The 23,679-nt window shown below is 40.1% G+C and overlaps 1 protein-coding gene across 13 annotated transcripts in view; it reads right to left on the bottom strand.

Moving 5' to 3' along the window:
• CACNA1C (calcium voltage-gated channel subunit alpha1 C) overlaps nucleotides 1-23,679 on the bottom strand; it is a 433,754-nt gene that overhangs the window by 152,764 nt on the left and 257,311 nt on the right. For all 13 annotated transcript variants that reach the window (XM_027658568.1, XM_027658551.1, XM_027658560.1 and 10 more), the window contains exons 6-7: nucleotides 21,979-22,140; nucleotides 19,891-20,087 (exon numbers count right to left, since the gene is read on the bottom strand). In XM_027658568.1, the coding sequence (XP_027514369.1) occupies nucleotides 19,891-20,087; nucleotides 21,979-22,140 (359 nt within the window). The remainder of the gene's footprint in view (nucleotides 1-19,890; nucleotides 20,088-21,978; nucleotides 22,141-23,679) is intronic.

Raw genomic sequence — 23,679 nt, forward strand, 5'->3', positions numbered from 1 at the left:
TACACATAATCATAGCAAGTGTTTCTATATGTTCTTTCTTATGTGACCACTCCTTTGATTGTTCTTTTGATCTGTTTCCTTACAGTCAGTGATTAATACAGGCTAAGATACAACCATGTACCTACTGGTACTTCTTTAGATGCTCAAAGCTGTGGATTGTTACTTTTTGGAGTTTAGTTACAGCACCACAAAGAGTCCACCCATGACTTCTGAACTTCTACTCACTGCACACACACACGACCCTCTGCTGCCAGTGAAAATATTGCTGGTTTTTGCTAAGTGTTGCCCCAGTGTGTTGCCAGATCATGTTCTCTTCCCATGTGTAGCACAAGTACAGGTACCTCAGAGAGGAGCATGTGGGAACTGTGGCCAAATACCGATCTTTCCCTGGCAATGCTCTAGTAGTTTTCCCAGTTTACCACAGTGAGGGCAGTAGCTTCGTACTTTTGAGGAAGGTCATTTCAAGGCCCAACATGTCCTGAGTTGGTCAAGTGTTTTCTAAATCTTCCTCACAAACTTCCTTTCTCTGCTTGAAGGATGAATCACTTATCAAAACGTGATTCCTACGCAACTGAATAGTAAGAGAATTGGAGACTGCAAACTGAATGATCTCACACTATTACAAGCATCTGCAAACAGAGTAAGCAGACTATTGTTTTAGGACCAGAACCTCTATTATGTGTGGTTTAACTCCAGCACATAATAAGATCTTGTATATATTCTAAAAGCATCTAGTACATAAACACTATTTTATCTTGAAGTCTCCTTCAAAGTTCAAAATGTTGGAAATTTGCTGGATACCTGAATAGAGTCTCACTTTCATGATGGTATCAAAAATACCAGAGTCTCTTCTTTACTGTTCATAAACACTTATCTTCAGAGCCAGACGTAGCATCATTAAAGAAACAGATGGTGGTTAACATTTTCAGGAGCACTAAATTGATTTGTGAACATAAGTTGCAGACTTGAAAGTACCTAAAGGCGTAAACCAACCTACGTTCCTTTGTTTTCCACTCTTTTGAAAATTTTATTGTATGTTGTCTTCTCTTTCCAGGAAAATGCTTTTTCCTTTGCAACCTACATGTTTGCTGGGATCGCAGAAAAAATATTCTTCCATACATGGGCACTGAGACACACTTCAGGAGAGGGGGTCTGACTCAAGGTTTGTAACAGCTCAGAAAAAGTATTTCAAACCTTCAGTAAGAGAAGGCAGGAGAGAACACTAATATAATCAGTTCTTTGTGGATGGAAGTCCATTATCCATTTTTCTTCCAAAGCAGAATCACTAAAGTCCTTGTCAGCCAATAGTCCACAGTCAATGGGCCGATCCAGAACTCCATCTCAAGGCTCCTTCAGCTGTGACTGAACTGAAGTAGACTCATTAAAAAATAAGCTTGAAATCTCCCTCTGTGAAAACAGTTCACCAGCTCCTTCCTCACAGGATGAATACATTTGGTAGTCAAAAGAGAGTACCTGAACCTCTAACACCCCCTAACCATATTAAACAGCTTCTCTTTTATAGTTTTGTAGAATTTTTCAGTTAGTTTATAAATCATACTAATTATTCTTTGTGTTTGCAAGCCACATTTCATCCCCCACAACCAAAAAATAGACACCTCTGGTGTATGCTACACATCAGTGCTTTAATGAGAACAAAGCATGGGTGTATAAAGATGGAAGGAAATATTCACCTGAGATCCCAGTGGGGAAATCAGGCAGGCAAAATGTAACTGCCCAAGCTGGAATTAAGTAAAGAAATGAGACTTAACAGCCTCTCTCTTCTACAAAGAACATCACTATCTATATAAAATGATCCGCACAAACAATGAGTATGGATGACTTTGAAAAACTGCCATAAGAATTTACCACTGTGGGCACACTGACGACTTGACATCCCTCTAATTATGATAGATGGTGATAAAAAAGCCTGAGCTGTATGGTATTTATCTATCAACAGTTTGTGATTTTTTTTGTCATGTGGGAAAGTCAGCTCGAAAAGTAGAACTTCTCAAAGCTGTGGTACAAGTGAATCCTAAACAGCAAAGGCCAGGGTGCCAGGCACAGAGCTGAGGTGCATATCAGGGTACTCAGAGAAGAACAAAGCTCCCCTGGCACAAAGAGATTTCCAGATGGCAAGAAGCTTCCACCATGGCCTGGTAAAGAATATACCTAGAATATAGTGTACCCTGGCTATTCCCAATGCCTGCACAATTGCATAATGATCGTACCAGCTTGCATCAGCACAAATGAGTGCTGAAAAACAGACCTGCATTCTGGTACAGCAGAGCATTTGGGACTTCTCAGACTGAAAATTTCGGAAGTCAGCTTTTCATCTCCTTTTTATTGCACAGTGATATACGTAAGAGAGAAGCTGAGGGGCAGAGACAGCAATAGCTTCTCAAGCATAGAGAAACCATCAGTATTTGGCAAACAGCTGAGTCCTTCTCTCTGTTGCTGGACTTGCCTATGTTTGGTGCTTTCTTGTCTCATTTTCTTTAGTAGCAGGCAAGACTATTCCATACATTGTGGGACTGACCCATGGGTGACAGGAATATATGTTATATATTGATATAACATTAGGTGTTTGGTAAATTATGTTAACACCTCCCTGTAATAAGGAAACAGTACACTGTGAACTTGCTACTTGCTCCTGGAAAACATCTGCAGGAGAAGTGTAGAGAAATAGGTTGTTTGGAGAAAGTGAAAGTTGGGGGGGGGAGAAAAGTAATAGACTTATTTAAAACAGCAACAGCTAAGTACCAACATTTAAGAAACATTAAATTCCTGGCTAAGACTGTATTCTTCCAAATATCTGAAAATGCTTCCTCCAAAACAGAAGTATCCTAGAAGTCCAGGATGGACTGTCCTCAGTGATAACTGCATGGCAGCATTGTTCAGGAAGAGCCTTGCACCTGTGTTTGAGTGAAACTGTTTCCTGGAAACTCACCACCATTCTGCAAATCTGCAGCTATTAATCCTGCATGTTTGCATGCACATGTCCTGCTGATTACAGCTGTAGCCCTTCACTGCAAGCCTAACTTGGGTGATAGAGCTGATTTCTCCTCATTATGCTGGTAAAGTGGAGAAGATGCAAAGGGTCACAACAAGACCAGGGGTGTTACCATTTGCACACTACGGAGTGCAGAAAATGAGGTGTGCAGAATAGATTTTGTACTGTCGCCTACAGTGAACAGGAAATGGTTCAGTTATAAGGTTACCTTTCCAGGACGGACAACTCCTGATGCACAATTCAGTTTTCTGGTCACTGAGCGCACCACTTCTCCCAGAGTGTTTACTACTAACCCTATGAATCTCAACAAAAAAGGTGGATCATCTTCTAAAATCACAGTTCTGAACAAAGACTATCAGCCAGGATAGGTCTAAATGATAATACTCCAGCTCCAGTAGTCAATGTGATTGCATCCTGATGCCAACTTAAGCATGTATTGAACAATTTTTACGTCAGCTGGAAGCACAGGATCAGTGGGAATCTGAAGATCGTCATTTATAGAAATAATTCTGCTTTCTGAGTCAAACTGCCTGATCTTTCATAGCTCACATCTCAACACTCACGTGTCACTACTCTCAACAGTGACACATTTCGGAGCATTAATGCATCATCTCTCAGAGACCTCAGGGATAAAGATCTTAGATTCCTTCACGTGACTTGCTGCATACCCTCTCCAGCGCTGTGGGGGGCATCATTTGGCTCACTGTGCTTCAGCTTTCCAATCTGCAAAGTGGAATACTACCTTGCCTCACTGGGCACTGTCAAAGAAATCACTCAGCATCATGATGACGGGATATTTAAGCATATTTGAGGTCTGTTGGACCTTGTGTACTGCAGAAGAGCTCTTTCTTCACCAGTCATCCCTAATTGCTATCATGCCTATAGCATTTCAACAAAGGCTTTTCTCCCAGTGATACAGGTAATTGCTTAGAAATAACAGTAGGATGTTTAATTCTGTAGTTTGCTGATCACAATTACTACCAGCAGTTTCAGTGGGGGCCAAGGAATAAAAATCTGTCTTCTAGTTCTTCAGAAGACACAGGAGAAGACACATTGGTAAGGCCACAGGAGATATGCATAGTGGGTTTTTTTCTTTCCCAGGGATAATAGTCTGGCACATTTTGCAAGTATCTCATTCCTTACACAGGCATCATAGTTCAAAGACAGTGTCAGAGGCATATTACCTATTAACATAGTGGCTGAGCATGACCAAGCACATAGTGGAGGGCTTTCAGTCACTTAATGGGAGGGGCAGACACAATTCACTCAATTCTGCTGACTTTACAAGACACACGCTCACACCCTGACACTTTGTGGCAAATGTCTTTCAAAAATAACGGCGAGTTACAGGAAAAGTGTAATCCATCATAGCAGGGCAGCTGTCATAGGAAAATAGCAAGCTGAACAAAAAAATTAAATCTGTCTTGTTCAGTGCACAGCACTGGAGAGCTGCAGCTCAACAGAAAGTGAGTTTGTTAGGACACCTGGGTTAGGCTTCTATTTCTTGAAAAAATTGCTAATTGATTTCTAATTACTATAGAGTTTTATCATAACCTTTTTTAAATGCAAGTGCTACAAGTATTCTATAATGAAGTGTAGTATTCTGTAATGAAGTGTATAACCTTTCACAGAGTAACGCTCATCAAGAAGACCAGAGTATTCAATAAAATTAAAGGGCAGTAACTTCGGAAATTTTGTGTAGAAGTGCTATTTTATGTAGCCTATCTGTGGAATTCACTGCCTCAGGAAATGATCTAGCCAAAAGTAATGATCATGGCCAGTAGCAAGATCTGTAGTTGAAACCAAGGATTTCTTGTAACAATCTAAAACTGGAGAACATTAGGAGCAGGAGAACAGCTGAGAAAAGAGATAACAACTGTCACTGAATGAATTCTCCTGCTTGAAGTCTTTATTTCAAAAAGTACGTTTTTCAGGAACAGTACTTAAGCACCTTCATAATTTTAAGGATGTATAGAAGTGATCAAAGATCACGTGATAGGCTACTGGTAGGCATAGCTCACATGATGCATAAAGGGTCATAAAGGTACCAGCGTGAGATTTAGATATTTATCATTGATCAATTACAAAGCAAAGAGGTTTGAATTAAAGCATAAATTTTCCTTTTTCACCCTCTCTTTTTTTCTCTTCCCAGGAATATTTGGGTGAATGCACTTCATTCACACATATGCTCACGGAGCTACAACTTTAAACTCTGCTTGAACAACACTAGAAACACTTTTTATAAGATGATGCGCTGTTTTGCACTGCAATGGGAAAACGTTTTCCCCTACACCCTTTAATCAGAACTTGGGTAGAAAACCAACCAAAAATCAACGGAGGACTGAACTTTACCCTTCACAGCTACAGCTGAGTTGACAATATTAAAGAAAAAAATGTCTACTTTATAGATGTAGGTAAATCCTACATCTCAGGCAAGGGTTATGTGGCCTAGAGTACTTCTACTCTTACACTCTTTCTTTGGCTTCCATTATATCTTCGCAGAGCCTTCATGATAGTTAAAGTTTTGCTTTGTTTCTGAAACTTCACTAGCTCAAATGCTTGGCATTCATACAGTCAGGGAACAAAAAAGGATCTCATAAACCCATGTATTAATTCTTCATTATTACTTCAGAAGTAACTAAGGTGGGGTGAATTTCCTAGAAAGTGTCTGTATACATTTGTCCAGTGAAGAAGCAAAACTTTGAAAGATCTACCTTTCCTCATGCTAGACACAATACAGCAGCAGAAATAGCTGAGGAGCAAAATATTCATCCCAACTGAGAAAAAGGATGTTGCTGGCCTATCCTAAGAACACCCAACCAACAACTGTAACTGGGAACAGCAGCTTTTTGAGGCTGCTCTGCAAACAAAAAGGAAACTATTTTGTTCAATGAAACATTCTCTTCTGGTTAACTTCTCAATGCAAAGCTTCTTTGAGCTTAAGAACCCTTGTCTTTGCAGTACTTTGAGTCTTTGCTTGGAAAACTCTTGGTAGTAGTCAGAGCAGGCAGAGGACTTTTAATGAGAAAGTGTGACTCCAATCTTTCTCTCAACCTCTCTTTAGAGATCTAAGACATCTGACAACTCTCTCTTTAGCAGTCATGCTCTTAAACAACTTGTAGGTCCGTAATACAACTGTGACACGAATAAACCAACCCCTAAATATGCAAAAATTTAGTTTGTTAGCTCTGGTAATGAATCCTGCGCATGGTGTTTTTCTCTGATCTCTAAACAGTACACTGCTTATGTTATAGTACTTTTTTTCACCATGTAATACTTGTGATAAATATATTAATTATGCATTTTTAAATTTATGGGAAGCTCCCCCATATCTAATATCGCTTTTAACAAGGAAATTACTCATTATTATTCACAATTTCTAACTTTTTCACAAAACAACAAATTCTCAAAAGAAGCCCCAGGAAGATTTCAATGAGCTAACACGGAAATAAAGGTACAGTAAGGAGGGACACAGTACTAAAATTGACTTTCTGTGTATGTTAGGCTTGATAAACACTTTTTCCAACCTATGGGGCAAACCATGAGGTTGGTTCTTTAGCATTAAAATCCTGAATAACCTGAATCTGCTGATTTGTTTGGAGCCTGAATGGTGTGAGGTGCTGCATATCATGTCAATGAAGACATGAAAAAAACATGCTTTTACTTGATAAATTCCTGGTTGCTCTCCACATAGACCTCAAGTAAGTATACGCAGAGTATTTGAATTCACCATTCACAAAGGGAGCAAGAAAAAGATCATATTTCCTATTACTCAACATATATCCTTAAAGCTGGATTTAGACAGTGTATTATTACACTAAGGATGCAGATTCCAACTTGCAGATCCTTCATTACTTAAAATCTAATTAGTTGTCTTTGCTTGGTTGGTTTTTAATCCAGTACTCATGTATATGCATAATTTAGGGCACATGAATAATTCCACTGAAGCCAATGGTCAATATTATTGTTACCAGTGGAAATGAACTGATATGCATAAGTGCTTTGCTTGAATAAGCTAGGGCACAGGACTGGAAAAAACGCATAAGGAGTTCATTTTCTGAAATTCCCTGCAAAAAAGTATAAATTTAATGTACATAGCGACTAAAAAAAATGATGAAAACACTAAAGCTTTTCTGTCTATAAATTCTAGTGCATTGTGAAAAGTATTATCCTCTTGTCGACCTGGAATATTCTTTCAGACCTCCCGAGTCATTAAGACAGTGATAAGGAGTGGGAACTTAAAGTCTCAGAGCTGATTCAAGGCAAAGGGATGGGGGTACCAAAAATAAAATAAAAAAAAAATCTCCAAACTTTGTAATAAGCAAAAATACAAAACCTAAAATAAGTTAGATTTACTTGTATGGACTTAAAAATTGCTTTCTGAATGGCTTAAAACAAAATAAATGGACTTCAGAAGCCTTTGCTCTTACTCTGGGTAGAATTTCTTTCTAAGCAACAACACTCTAATAGTCTTAAAGGGATTCTAAACCAAAGTCACTCCTTACAACTGTTCCAAATATTTTGTAGCTGGCACTATCAGATGGAAGCAAGGGAGAGACAAGAGAGTTCAACCCAACTTTAGCCTGAACTGCCAGTCAAAGGAGCGAGCAGCACTTGATCAGTTGCTCCTGTCAAAAATTATTTGTTTTGACAATCAGATTCCTTTTATTTTGAAGTACTGAAGGAAAAAGGAAATTTTAAGCTTAGTTGGTTTTTTCCAAGTTCTTATTTTTAAGTTTCTACTTATTGTATTACCTCAATTATGGAATTTTACAAATTTTGTGTGTGCATTCTCTAGGTACATATAGACATCTATAACCTTCTTTTCAGTGTCTTCATAAGAAAGGCAAGACAAAGATGGGTGAAGCCAAGAGCACAGGGATCATCAACCTGGTCAGAGATTGCTCCGGACATGTTATTCTGCTATACAGTCAACGTTGGATAAAAATGAATAATGTAGGCAAGATTCATCATACGTGGGCAGTAGGAAGAATAACAGGACTCCTATGTGTAGCTTGGTTCCCCAGTTGTTCTGTATGCTCTGTAGTGATGGAAAGAGTAAATTAAAATTCCACTCTGAGGCAGCAACATTGGCAATTTGTACAGAACTCTCTGCAGGAGCTAAATGGAGCCATTAACAGAGAAAGGACTGCCTCGATGAGGACAACAGAAACATCAAGATTAATCTGCAACAGAGAACCCTTGAGAAAGAATCAAAGAAATTGCAGCAATGGAAGAGAGAAGGGGAAGGGGGCAGACAGATCTGAGAAGGTGGAATCTGCAGAGGTTGACTCTTCACCCCTCCTGATAAAGACTGTGTTGAATCTGCTGTAGATGCCCTCACCCCAATACACCTGCTCTGATCCAGGTGAACTGTAATTCCTGGTTTATTAATTAAAAGCTTTTGGTATAGCTATAGTTCATTGTTATGCTGCCGGATCTCCCTGGCAAGAGGGTGAAGTCTGCAGAACTGACCAAGCTTCCCACACCACAGAGAAGACAAGTTAAAGCAGCGCCGGGCTCAATTTCAAGAGCCACGAGAGCAAACATTCCTACAAAAGATACACTTTGGCTGGCTTCAGCTTCCTGGGGAGACTGTGTAAATGAAGGAGTCCTGCAGGGGAGTCCTGCAGGAGAGCCCTACCAGGCTGCTGCAACCTGTGCAAGAGCAAGGCTAGAGCAGAGATCTATAAGCACTGCCTTTTAACCGTGTCAGCTGCTTGATGGCAAGGAGAAAACACATTAAATAGCTCGTATGAGCTTCTTTAAAATGATACAGGAATGCCATTTTGCTGTTACATGAAGCAAACTGTATTTGCTTTTTGTTGCATACAGTTTGCAGGAAGGGCATTGCCACCTGTACAATTTACCAAGCTTATTTCTTTATAGCAGCACTGAGTCACATTTTCGTCACTTGTTAAATACCGGCCCCACTTTTTCAAGGTTACTCCACTTTATTGGGAGGGAGGGAGGCTGGGAAAGATTGTCTAAAGTCTGAGACACATAGAAAAAGACCCAACTTTCAGCTATTTAGCCCCAGATACTGTATGCTGTCACTGGATCCTCCCACTGTGTTTTTAGGACCCAGTATATAATCATTGGATTCCACAAAGTTATTTAATTTGTTTGTAAAGTTCATATTCATATTTCAGCTGTTTTTGGTTTGGGTGCACGTTGTTTTTTTACAGTCAGTTGTTCTTTATCAGAATGAGCTATTATGGGAAATACAAGGTCTCTGTCTGAGAGTGGGAAGAGAATTAAAACTTGCATTCAAATACCAGTAGGTCAAAATGTCTGTGGCACACAGTGATTGAGCTGAACTCTTCCACTGCAATCTATTTCTGATGAAAATGCTTACTGATCCCACAGCAGCCTGTGCTTGCTGGAGAGGTAGAGAATCATAGAATCATAAAGGTTGCAAAAGACCTCTAAAGATCATCAAGTCCAACTGTCAACTTAGCATCACCATGTTCACCACTAGAGGGGAAATATTGGGGGTGTTTACTCGTGTTCTAATTAAATCTGTAATTTCAAGGGGCCTTCTCACAAATTTACTGTACAATTTTGACAGATGGCAAAGGCCACTGGCATTTAACTTCATGCTTTTCAAAACAGAACTAAAAACAAGTTAGGTTCTCCCTTGACTTAAAAAAACCCAGTAGTGTTTACTGGCTTTTGTTTTCACAGCGTTGCAACATTTATTAGCACTGGTAGTGTACCAAAGGGACATGGATTACCATGGCAAATCAGCTATCTGAAAAGAGGATTCTGCTGACAAAAATCTCAGCATATTAAATTTTATTAGTACAACTACCACTGGGAAATTCCTGTAGTCAACCATACTAGTGGAGGAAAAACAAAAATAATCAGGAATCTACCATTTACACCTCCTCCCATCCCACCTGTGCTCTTTGTGCTTTCTTGTGGGACTTCTCTGTTTTTCTGTGAAAACTGGAGGGGACTACATACCTCTGCAGCATGTTTGGCAATACAGAGATTCTGAACTCCCACTGAAAACATTAGTTACACAGCAAGAATTCCTTACATCAAAGACAAATTCTGAGCTCCAATAAGACTCCTGCTTTTTCACCTCATCCTCTTTCTCCAGGCTTAATACGTAAAAGAGAAAAAAAATTAAATTTCTTTCAGTTCAGTTTAGCATGGAAGATGTTAACCAAAGGTGAAATATTGAAATTCATTTACTGCCACATGATAAAGCAACTGACATACTAGAGTGTGCTGAAACTGCCGTAAATAACTCCCTCTAAACTGCTCCCTCAGAAGTTAGCTGTGTTTTTTCCAGTGGTGGCTCAGATGATTCTGTCTGCACTGAGGCTGACTGGGTCCGACAGAGCACTGGGAAAAGAAGAGGCCATTCCCTGACCCAGGCTGAGCTCTTAAAGACAAGCCCAAGACTAACCAGGTCTTCAGAACTTTCCACAAACACATCCTGGAGTCTGGTAGGCCAAGACCTCACTCTTGATCCATTTTTGCTCGTTGATATAGATGACTGACAGACCATTTTCCCTACCTCTTCCATACTCGACAGCCAACATCAACAGTGATATTACCTTTGCCTTCTTAGTTTCCGAGCAATAGATCTACTTAGATGAGGTTCATATCATAGATCCACCCGCAGTGCTCTGCCAAAGCCAGGTCTCTGTACAGGTAAGAGGAGCCATTAAGGCCCTCCATTCTCTAATGTTATATTACATGACTGGGTTAGCTTGTTGAGTGAATTTGCAATTTTGAGAAATGCCATGTAGTGACCTCCATAAATTGTTTGGACTTGTGTGACTTCATCAGGATTTGAATTCAGGCCTCCAGAGGCAAAAGTCATAGAGCTTTATGTGAGATGCCACATTCCCACATGTGTGTGTAGAGCTTTTTTTTTCTCTTTAAAAGGAAAAGGTTGGGCTTTGAAAAACTCATCCAAGAGCCCAAAGGCTATTTAGCCACAGGGCTGATAATTCTTTCACTATAGCTACTGCAGAAATTCCATTTCTTACTGCTACTCAGTTATTTGAAAAACTTTTCATCCTTTAAAGTCTTTGGAAATTCTCTCCAAAAGAATGAAGTGCTCATTTCAAGCATAAAAATATCCCCTAGAACAGTGGGTTTCCAAATCTAAAAATTTCATTTCATCTTAGAATTCTGGGCTACCCCTTCCTGTCTCTGCTTATTTTGTATTTACATTTGCATGGTTGATTATCCAGAAAGGATTTTCTACCTATTTTACTGTATTGCTGTTGTATAACTCCTTCTATTTATCTTAGGGTAGACTGATAGCAAATTCTACCACAAGTATATCCGAACAGTGCTGATTGCTGCATGCACAGGAATACACAAGCACATACTGCTCATTGATTTACATAGTAAATTAAGTCCTTAAAAATAAAGATAATGAAAAGCAGTACTGTAAGCTGTAGATAATCACTACCTTCTTTAATAAGTGGAGGCATGACTGTCAATTCTTTTTTTGTACTTGATCAGTATATCCCAGATTCCTTTGTAGCCAGTTCCCAATCTATGATATTCCTAGAACTCCTATCTAAATTTTAGATGATGAATCCATCTTCCAGTTGTGAAATCACACCCAAAATTCTCAAAAAAACCAAGTGCAATATCTAGACCTCATAGCACACAGCTAATAAACCTTATCTGATAGGCACACTTGCCACTCACAGATATTGTACAATCACTAAAGGTTTGCTGGAGAAATTGCTATCAAAGAGCCTGACTGAGGTGCAACTGCATTATTGACAGACAAGACTGCCCCTTCTCTTTTTCCTATGAGTCTTATAAGCAACACCATGTAGGCAAGATCAGCACAGTGTCCTGACATTTCTTCTAGATATGATTTAAAAATCCACTGAGTGGATGTTTTCGAATAAATACTACTAGAACAGTTTGGGTTTGAAGGGACCTTTAAAGGCTATGTAGTCCAACCCCCCTGCACTCAGAAGTGAAATCTTCAACAAGATGGGGTTGCTCAGAGCCCCATCCAACCCAAGCTTGAATGTTTCCAGGGATGGGGCATCTACCACCTCTCTGGGCAAACTGTTCCATTGTTTAACCACCCTACTTGTAAAAATCTTCTTCCTTATATCTAATCTAATTCTATATCTAATTTGCTCTCTTCCAGTTTTAATCCATTACGCTTTGTCCTACCACTACATGCCCTTGTAAAAACTCCCTCTCCAGCTTTCTTGCAGCCTCCCTTTAGGTACATACTGGAAGGTGCTGTAAGGTCTCCCTAGAACCTTCTCTTCTCCAGGCTGAACAACTCCAACTCTGTCAGCCTTTCCTCATGGGAGAGGTGCTCCAGCCCTCTGATCATCTTCATGGCCCTTCCTCTGGACTCACTCCAACAGGTCCATGTCCTTCCTGTGCTCAGGACCCCAGAGCTGGAGGCAGCACTGCAGGTGGGGTCTCATGAGAGAAAAACAGAGGGGCAGAATCCCCTCCCTTGACCCGCTGCCCCCACTGCTTTGGGTGCAGCTTTCTGGGCTGCAAGCAGCACATTGCCAGGTCATGTCCAGCCTCTCATCCACCAGAACCCACAAGTTCTTCTCCATAGGAAGACTGATTCCTCTGATTTCCTCTGATGGAGTCCTAAAGCCTTTATTTTTTACTTCTGGTCATTTTGTATCTTTAGGGAGATGTGCCCAGTATTGTTTTCAGGTCTCCACTCTGGGTGCAGTTCAGAGGATTGGAGTTGGAAGGAGACAGTTCTAGAGGAGGCCAGGGGTGCAGAAAAAATCTACACTTATGATGGTATGGCCACTCATTATACTGAACCCTCAAATACTGCTCAGGCAGAAATCCCACCAAAATCAATGAATAAAGCCAATAATAATGGACCAATTCTCTTTGCAAGCAGAAAAGACTTACTATTCATAGTAAGATTGGTGATGGTTCAGTTGTATTGCCCTCTGCCTTGAAAACAAGACATTGAAACAAGTTAAACTCAAAATAAACATGAATTTTATAAATAGTTCTAGACACACAACTTGTGTCCTGACCTTGGGCATATTCCCTTGTCTTTTTCTTTCCCAGGATCTAGGTCAATGAACAAAAGTCTGTCATTTGTGAATTTGTCTGGTGGATATGGGTCCATATCTAACAACTCTGAAGACTATTTCTTCAGAAGGCAACAATCATCAGTTCTTGACAAAACTGCTAGTAGGACCCAAGCAGTGAACTCACAAATAGAGGCACTCAAAATCCTAAGTCAAATAGAAGTGTCCCAGTAGCTTAGCCCCTAATTTTATAGCTCTGGGATAAAAGATTAAAGTCAAAAAAAAGGTCTCTGTGGTAATTAGACAGTAGCAATTAGGAAACAGTCTAAAGAAGAACACAAGAAGAAAGAATAGAGAAAGGGCAACAGAAAGACAGGGCTATTAAAGAAGTCCTTCCCACGCAGGAGCACTGGGCAGAGGGTCTCTATTAATACCTCCCCATAACCAATGCCAAACCCCTTATTTTTAACTGAGAGTTTCTTTCCATATAGAGGAAGGGGGCTGAGAAGTCCAAAGCAGAGTTCTGAAGGGCTCATAAAAACTTCATTTCACACAATAAGTGCCTTGAACAAATGTTCAGCAGCAGGTTTTTGTAGCAGATGCCAATGAGTAAGTCACTGCTCTTACTCACTTCCAAGGCAGTGGGACAGGCAACCATGACAGTTGCATGTGCAGTTGTTTGTGAGGAAAAGGAAAACAGCTTTAGGTCAGCATTTATGCAAACTACTACTGTTTTTTTTTCAGTGCATTAATGCTGTGGCCCTTCAGAGCTCTGAACTGTGGGCCCTCTCCCCCTGCCCACCACTGTCACAGCCAGTGGAGATGAAATAACCTCTGCAGTCACAGTGATGGGCTGCTCATACTTGCGTGCTTATTCTTTGTAAATTTTTCACATCCATGCAAACCCCTGCCAAAAAGATGATTAAAAAACCTCAACCCCACAACAATAAAAGCCCAGCATTTTCTTGGAGGGGTGGGGGGTGGGTGGGGAAATAAACGCCATGGAAACATGTAGACAGATATATTCTTAGAATCAGATCATTCTCTTTTGTGGAAAGCCTTACTAATTCAAGCCTAAGTGCTGCAAGAATAAAGGGTTAGAAGGAAAAACACAGCTGGCGAAAATTGGGGGTTGCAGCTCTGCTTTTAATGTCTTCCACTTTGTGGCAATATCTCTGTATTTCTCACGTCTTCCTCATTGGCTGCGATGGGCTGGGGGAGGAGGGGTGAGAAAAGCTCACAAGATCTGTCAGTGCTGTCAGCAAAGTAAATTACTTCTGTTGTTCAATTTGTTCCATTTTGATTTCATGATGGGAATTGTAAGGGTGACTTTAAGCCCCTGTTTCAAGCTGATTTAATGACTCTTGAAAGTACGATCTCACAGATTCAGAGATGGAAGGATCTTCTGGGACAGCCTGTTTAACCCACTGCATCTATATATGCTACTCTGTGCTGTCCACTGAGTCTCTCACTACAGTGTAGTGGCTCCACTGCACTGCTTTAGACCACTAACACATTTTCTTCCCTATGGTCTGGGAAAGCCTAACAAGGATTTTTTCAGTTAAATCTGAGTGAGTCAACTTACTATGCACCAATCTAGACATCTCTTCCAGGGACAGGTTAGTGCCCTGGATCTCATCCAGTCTTGGCCTTAGTCCATCTATAATAATACCACAGTCTTTAGTTTACAGTTAGAGCCTTGAGGTAAACTGTTCCTGGAGGCACTGCATGTTATTTTCAGAGACATGACCAAGTATTCTGAAATGCTGTCCAAATGAAATGGGTCAAAGCCAATATTCTAAATTGATGGCAGGCTCAAGGCTGCTCATTATTAATAATCTTCAAGCAGATCAAGTAAAATTACTCGATCCTAGAAATCAAGCTGTAATGGGCAAGCAGAAAAACCTGGGAGCAGGTTCTCCACTACCCAGCAGTAGGAACTGCCCAGTGCAACAACATACAGTTGTGTTTTGCAATTTCTCTGGGCTCTCTTTTCATTTATAGATATGACTGCTTAGATGCAGGGGAGTGGAGACACCAGGCACGTAAAACTGAGGCTGCAGTGGGCAGATTTGCATGCGGTGTCACAAGGCTCCAGCTGCAGAGAGCACATTTCACACAAAGATGAAAACCTTTCTAGAGACAGGGCACTGTCTGAATTGTATTTAATTCAGAAGTGAAGTTTCCCCTGAAGGACAATAACGAACTGATTAAAAATAATTAAAAAGAAACCCTATTAGGGAAGGTTGAAAGAACTGAATCTGTTCAGATTAGAAAAAGATTAAGGGAAGATGACAAATGCCTAGAAATACTTAAACAGGATGTTATAAACTGCTCAGGAATTAATTTTCCTCCTTAGTCAACAAGACAATACAAAATAAGGGACTGCAGCAGAGACTGATCACAAAATACTAAATGACTTAATTTGTAACATTTGGATTTGCATCTGCTGCAGGAAGTTTCAAAGACTGAGGGGTCTTCAGAAACGGGCCGTGGTGCCTGCACCAAGCAAGCTGCTAATGCTGGCTGATCATACAATAAGGAGAGCTTTGAGAGTAATAACCTCAATCCTTCTACAAGGCATATGAAAAATTATAATGTGGCATAAGAGGTGCCTGTCTACTCAAATGATTCTGTGAACTGACTGCACATGAGACAAAGCTGCCTGGCATTTAGACTGGGACATATGTAAACCTGGTAAGACTAAGGCAGTATAGGAAATGTGTTTCTACAAACACTTAACACTCCCTTCAACAAAGATCAATTCTTCAGTGAAGAGTCAACAAGGTTGTTTAGCATGGATTTTCATCCTGTCCAATATAGTTATTTCACAATAAAAATTTGGCTCCTTTTAAGTAATTATCCTGCCTTACATGATAGCAGCGTCAAACTGTTTTCCCTAGCATTTTTCTTTCACATTTCAAAAGAAAACAATCCACTCACAAGTCTTATCTGCTAAGTGAGAGAGGAGATTGGAAGTGTATTGATCTTAGTGATGTCAAGTCCTTCTAGGGAATAAAAGTTTATTGCTTTCCTGTCTCTGATTATCTTTTTGTGAAGATGTGGATCACAAGATGGGAAACACTACTACTCCATGGGAGAGGAGACAGGCTTCACTATATAGGTGAAAAGCCTACACAGGGAAGCATGAATAAAGAAGCAGGAAACTGAAGATAAAAATTTGAAATTATTAAGTGGATTAGGAGTCCAGGGCTTGTGGAAGGTCACACAGCTTTCTAACTTTCAAACATGCAGGTTTAACCTTGCAAAGTGCGGCACAGGACAGGCATAGGTTTCATGAAATGACCACTATATTTTTCAGGGCAACATGCTAAAATGTTCTAAGCTCCCTCCATTCCCACTGAGAGGAATGCAGAGATCTAGGTATCCTTCAAAAATTACTTTTGGGGAAATAAGAAGTTATAATTGAAAAGCACTTATAGAAAAGTTCAAAGCAAGGGTATTGCTCCATCGTTTAAACACTTCCAGCCAAGTAATTCAGCCCAGAGCTTTATCTGTTGTTCTGCTGAATTTTAGGTCAGGCACATATTTTTCAGATTTAAGAAGGGAGCAAAGAAAACTCCCTACATCCACATATATGCCCTTGGAAGACTATCTCAATAGATACCAAGGACCTGATTAGGCATCTGAGTCCTCGTGTTGTATTCTAACTGCGTGTGGAAAATCTCCACAGCATGATCAAGATTTTGCAAAATAAAAAGTGAGATCCTGACCTTTTGAAATTAATGAGAATTTTGCCATTGAACCCAGCAGGACCCCAGATTCAAACCTGGTTATCTACCCTGAACTGCAGAGGAGCTAAGAACTTGACAGTCTGCTTGAACTTTGAATGCTCAGCACTTTTAAATATTAATTCATTAGTTTACATCCTTAAGTTTAATGAATGACCTCTGAAAATCGTCACCTAAATTTTTTGTCTGCAAAACTGACTTCCAGACAAAATTTTCTTATACTGTTCTTTAATCTGTACTTTCAGTGTCAAATGGACAACAAATTCTACCTCAGGATGTAGTTGGAGAGAAAGGACCTTTAAGTCTGGATTTCTAAATTAACTGTGCAGATTTATTGTCTTATAAAGCAAATTTAAATTTCCATGACCTCACTGTGGATCCAAATCTTTCAGAGTTATCTACTTGAGAAGAGCCTCCTATCTCTGCAGTCCTGTGGAGATGCATCCCCCAATGGGTTGTCTATGTCAAGCCCACTCTCCCTTGGCCAAAAAGATAAAGGCCGGGGAGGAGAGTTAAGTATGAGCCAGACTACACTGAGGAAATAGTGTCTCACGCTAACTTTAAGACAGATACTTGTATCCTACCTCACTTACTAAAATTCTTCTGTCACTTTCAGAAAGTGAAATGTTTCATCTTCTCTATTCTTTGCTATCCAGAAGTCAGGGACTACAAAGGTTTCAAATCACAATAGGTGTGTCTGCAAATTACATGAAATTACAGTGTGAATGTTTAGAGACTGTTTCTACATATAAATATTAAAGGGACAGTCTTTCTCGTAGGTGTGCCCTGTAGTAAGTGCCCAAACAACACCTGCCCCCAGAGTAGCACAGACCCCTCTGCAGCAGGAAATACACATCCCATCTCAGATACCTTCTTTGGTGCTTGGATGGCAAGCACTGATCAGACTTGTCTTCTATCTGGTTCTTCAACACAGCACAAAGAGGCAAAAGTCCCATGGGACAATAGTACTCTCAGGATTGCTTACAGCCCCATAACTGAGTATGTCTGCCAGCTCAGGTGTTTACTCAAACTTTGTATTTCAAGTCTTTAAATGTTAGGTAATGTTTCTCTTCTTTGCAACCTAAATTTCCTCCTCTTCCATTACTGAAATTTTTTCTGCAGTGCTAACTCTTATCTTTTGTAGTCTTTTCCAGGAATAACTGGGAACTGATGATAACAACTATTTCTTTTGTTTCCAAAGCAAGCATTCTACCAAAGCCATAATCTAATAGGCTAACTATATGGATGCCCCTAAAAATAATGAACATCAATCTGTATTAATTTCAGGTCTAATTTCACCATACTGTCCCTAAATAAAAAAAGAACAGCTCAGGAAATCAGTTAAAAAAGTTGAATACCAAATAAAAGGTAACATCTAAAACCCAGGTTGGTGCAGGGACACCCTAAAAATCAGACTGTCAGCACAGTCACGTCAGAAAATCATTTGGCAGTGAGTTTATGCTTTTGGCTCCTGTTAATAGATAACTGATAACTGAGTTCTGCATGATTTATATCTAGCCATGAAAATGACAAATGGGCCCAAAAGGGTGGGAATTGGAAGGGTCTTTCATAGCACGTGTCTTTGGAGAAACTGATGATAGCTTCTGGACAGGTTTCACAATTCTAAATGGTATACACAGCCAAAACTATTTTTATGTTTATTTCTGATACCTTTGACTCTCTCCTATTTCCCCTGTACTGCCTATAAATTCTCTCACTCACACACAGGCTGGAGAAATGTGAGCTAGGTGTGATAAGAAGACAGGTATATTATATATAGCCATAGCTGAGCTGTGGAGCAGTTTCACTCTCTTCCTTTTCTGACTTCTGTTCTTCTTCATCATTTTATTAATCTATACCCTCTTTTTAAGTAAAGGCAATATTTGTGCTCTGAGACCCAGACTGCCCTTGTGGTTTGATCTCTGCCCTTTATCTCAGGCATTAGAAGGAAGCTAGAGTCACAATTCTAATCTAAACTTACGAGGATAAAGAGACATCTTCTAGCTGTTCCACACAGAGACCATCTATTGCAGATAAGCTAAATCTTCAAAGGGAAATCTCGTAAACTCTAAATCACCGTTGGGTAGAAGACAGCTTCAGACTCATGTTTAAGAGAGAAGCTGATGTTGATTAACAGTGCAAGCTGCCTCAGTCCAGATTATCCTTCTGTGTGCTTTGGGTCTTCTTGAGTTAAGTTGCATCATGCATTGTAGCACATCCTACCATCTTGGAGAACCACATCTCATGATGTGCCAGTCTTCCAAGTTACTGAGAGCCTGGGTTAACCTTTTACAGATGGGGCTATGCTGTGTGAGAATTACAATCCTGGACCACAACTTGCTGCTGCAAAAGCTGATGGCAGGATCTGAATCCAGAAACATGTTTATATATGGTTTACAAGTGAAGGCTAAATATGATTTTAACTCCTGTAGTCTAATTGTATTGTAACGAATTTCCCAATATATTAGGAATTAAAAGGTACCAACTAAAGCTACTGAGATGCCCAGAATTAAGGTACAAGACAAGATGAGACTACATTTAGGCTAAAGATAGTATCATATTTTGGTTAAACATGTAACCATGATTGATACCAGTATCAGAGTTACTAGCATTAGAATAAATTCTTCTATGCTAAAAGTCATAATCATAAGTAGTGCTGGAATTTGTGAGGCCTTTGTTATAAAACCTACAAGCTGATCAGTGTAGTGCCTCTGTAACACAAATGCCACAGGCAGAGCACATGGTTATCTGTCACAAATACTTCTACATCAGTAATCTGGAGATGTATGAGATATTTCACTCCTGCAGAGAGGGTCTTTACATGACTTTCTGCTCAACAAGGGTACACTGCAAATCTTCAAATCAATAAGCCACTTGCCTCTTTCAAAATTAAAATATCAATGGAAGGTCAACATTTATGTTTGATTTAATTGCACCAGATAAACCCTCCCGTTTTACCTAATAATATGCTGAGTTAATTAAAGCTCCATGCTAGCAACCATGCCTTCACCATACAGAGCAAGCAAGAAAGCTAAAGCCCCCAAGTTTCCACATAGCTGGTAAGCACATGAGCAGGACTTTCAGCTTATCATTTTCGGATACGTACCCAGTAGAGCACATCTGTCCAGCCCTCCATCGTGATGCACTGAAACACTGTCAGCATGGCAAAAGCAAAATTGTCAAAGTTCGTGATGCCATGTTTAGGTCCCTCCCAGCCTGCCTTGCACTCCGTGCCGTTCTGGCACTGCCGCCCGTGCGCAGACTGGGGGGCACAGGGAGACGGGTCGTCTTCTGCAGGTGTATCTTGAAGGAGAGAAGGGAGGGGGGAAAAAAAGGAGATGAAGAGAATGAATTGCCATTTGACCCGCCGTGAAGGATATCTGATTTTAACAAATGCATTTTGCAGCGAGTTTGACAGATTTCTCAGGAGTACACGGGCCACTGCTGGCTGTTGAGCTTCACTTTCTTTTTGTGAAAAAAAAAAAAAAAATAAAGTAGCGAAGCTGTCAAATTTTATAGTCAAAACAGAGATGGACTTTTTTTTCAAAGCATACCCTCCTATGAGGAAGAAGTCACGCTTTTCAACATGAGAGGGAACCTTAGACCAAGTCTATTATGTTTCATTAGGCTGCACGTTGTGACCATAATGGCAGCGTGTTCATTCCGCAGTCACCCAGCATCTGGGTTAACCTTGGAAGGGAAGTGCAGCACTTATGGCCATTCTGTTGAAGGAGGCTGAGCCCCTGCAGCACACAGGCTTCAGTGCTCTGGAGACAAGATGATATGGCACTGGGCCACTGCTGAATTAGAGCAGAGAGCATCTGGAGCTCTGCTCTTCTGGAGTTTAGAAGCTGTGTGGCATTTTATCAGTAGCCCAGTGGCACTCAGAAACTCTATAAGGCAGTTGCTTGATTATCGACCCCTTATTCTGTACAGATGTTTGCAGAGATCTGAGAACCCATACAACAAGCCAAACTAAATGCTTTGGTATATGAAAAATGCCACGGAAAACATTTTTATAAGCACAAAAATTTCTGCAATATTCTTTTAAAAATATATGAATTTCAGATCCTAAGGTTACATTTTTAACAGATGCAGGTATGTATGTGTAGGAGAGCAGGTAATTATGTTTGTTTCACATCTTATATGGTAAACAATTTAATTTTCCGAAAGTTATGATCATATTCTGATCATTAAAGAATGCCACAAACAGTAATATTAGAATTAGATGCCATAATGTAAATATTTCCAGACAGAATGGAGAAAGATATGCACACTTTAAAATGTAAACCAGAGTGACAATTCATTATACTTCTAGCATCATTTCCAGAAAATGAAATCTGCCAACATTATAAAAGCAGAAAATACAGAACTTCTGAAACAATTTCCTGCTGTAAAATATTTTCTTAGTTATGAGCTGCTCTGGGTCCTAGGCATTAGCACCCACTACCACATGAGAAATCGATGCTGTTCAAGTTCAATAAATCAAATGAAAAAGAGCAGATGGTTAGATGAGTGACTGACAGTGTAATTGAACTACTTTGAAATTGGAATATTTCTTTCTGTAAATAATTTGAAAGTTCTTTCCTGATGGATTTGATGCAAAAATTTTCTTCTCATTAATATAATTTTGTTTTCTTTCTAGCTCCATTTCTAACCACAGCCACGGTCTGTGATTAAAAAAAAGGTACAGCCTTGAATTATATATTCCTTTACAATGATACTGGTTTAAAACAAAGATGTAATTGTGCATGAGACTTATAATAAAATATATGAGTTTTAAATTTCTGTGATGCCATGTCATCTGTAGCTCAGTCTGCTAACGACAGAATTATCACTATTTTAGCCTTGCTTGAGCCTCTGGGAGATTTGTTAAAGAACTCAGGTTGGCTTGTTGTGCCAAAGGTCCACATTAAGAAGTCCATGACTGTTTAGCAGGAATCAATAGCTTTGCATGTAGCCTTTGCAGACAGGCCAACAGCTGAGTGTTCAAGATGAGGAAGCTAAACTGTCACAATTGCAGTCTCTCTGCATCACAGGGGATTCATATCCAAGAAGCAAAACAGAGGACCCACCCCTGTGTAACCCCAAACAGGCAGTGAGCAATAGCCACCTATCTCCTGTGCCAGCACAAATGCTCCATGGCTTATAGGAAAAGCCTCCCTCCGAAAATCTTTGTACGTGTTCCTCTTACCTATCAGTCCCCCTTGCACATGGTAGCAGGTCTTATGCATCTTCCCCATGAATAACTCCAGTCCAATGATGGCATAGATAATAATGACAAACAGCACCAGCAGGGCAATATGCAACAAAGGGACCATGGCCTTGATAATGGAATTTAAAACCACCTGGAGACCTGCAGAGAGAACAGAAGGAAGCACTTATCAGGAAGAGAACAAAATTTAGAGAGGCTATAAATTGCACAGTGGTATGTCAGTTTTATTTCATTCCCCCTCACCTGAACTCATTATCTTGATGATGTAAAGATGTACATTCACAGATCAACTCCCTCCAGAAGTTCCCGAGCATTTCATAAATTTACGATTTTGGTCTAGATCACAGACTAAAGTAAAGCTTACTTTAGATAAGATATTAACTTACCTGTCACCAAAATACCACCTCCCTGGGGAGGGAATATATTAGCTGTTTTGCCTATTCATGGAAAACATGCCTAAGGTGTTCCACACACAGTACTGGGGAGAGCTAAAGTATGGGGAAAACAAAGAACAACGAGAACTGAAGTGGGACAAGAACTGTGAGACACACAGCAAATGTTGGGGTGCCACAGAGTTGCACTCTGGAGCATGGGGAGAGATGACTAACTGAAGTCACATCCCTACTTTGATTCTGGGTTCCTGCAGAGGTCAAGAAAGTCTCAGGCAGAGCCTGAGATGCTGAAGGACCACCAAACCCACACTTAGTGAGAGCTCCCAGCCTTTTGAGGATCTCCCTCTGCTCCACATCCCCCTCACCTTACTTCAGTCTCAACAGAGGGAGAGTCAGAATCAACAGTGTTGGTTTTGCTCCAGGGATTAGGGACCACTTTTTAACAGAGGTTGTCCAGAAAGGGGTATGAATAAAATATTATTACATGACTGTTGTTAAGGCATGAAACTGTTAGAAGTCCTAATCATGAGGAAGCCAAACATTTCCAGAATGGGAAGGTGACTTGGTGCCAAGTTTTCTAAAGCACTAAGCAGCTGTACCCTCACATGCACTGGACTCAAGCCGCAGATTCATGTGCCTCTCTCTGTCTCCTTCTCCTCATTTCGTAAAACCAGAATAATAAAGTCAGCCTCATAAGCCTTTAGTAAGGATTTGCATTTACAAATGTCTTAAAGTTGTTATCACTGGTAGCAACGATGGTAACCACTGTCACTGGCAAGTTATTAATGCTGGAAGTATTGAGAGACCTCTGGAACTCTATAGTCTACAAATAGCCACACCAGAACAATTATGAGCTCATGATTTTGCAATGACTGAGAGCCAGAAGCCATTAATGTCTCCTGCAAATGCTGTCATCTCCTCGGAGAAGTTGATATTAGCTGTGATTTTTGAAAAATGTGATTCATGAGCTGTAAATGCCTGTTATACATCTGCCAAGAGAGTTTGCGATAACTATTAACTTTGAAAATCTATCATCTGAGATTCTCAATTTTTTTTTTTTACTTTAAAAAAAAAACCCAACTAATTTAAATACTTTCTTATATGGATGACATCTCTTGACAAGCACTTTCACTTGTAGGCAATCCACTTGTCAATTCACAGCTAAGGCTGAGACTGCGTTTGCTCCGCAGCCTTGATGGAACACAGCAGAAACCATCAAAGGTGGCATCAGCTGCCTGGCCAGCAAGATCAACTCACTGCCTGCTGGCAACCCAGAGCTGGGTACTAA

Source organism: Corapipo altera, unplaced genomic scaffold (genome assembly GCF_003945725.1).
Source record: "Corapipo altera isolate COAL_440 unplaced genomic scaffold, ASM394572v1 1, whole genome shotgun sequence".
Classification (NCBI taxonomy): domain Eukaryota; kingdom Metazoa; phylum Chordata; class Aves; order Passeriformes; family Pipridae; genus Corapipo; species Corapipo altera.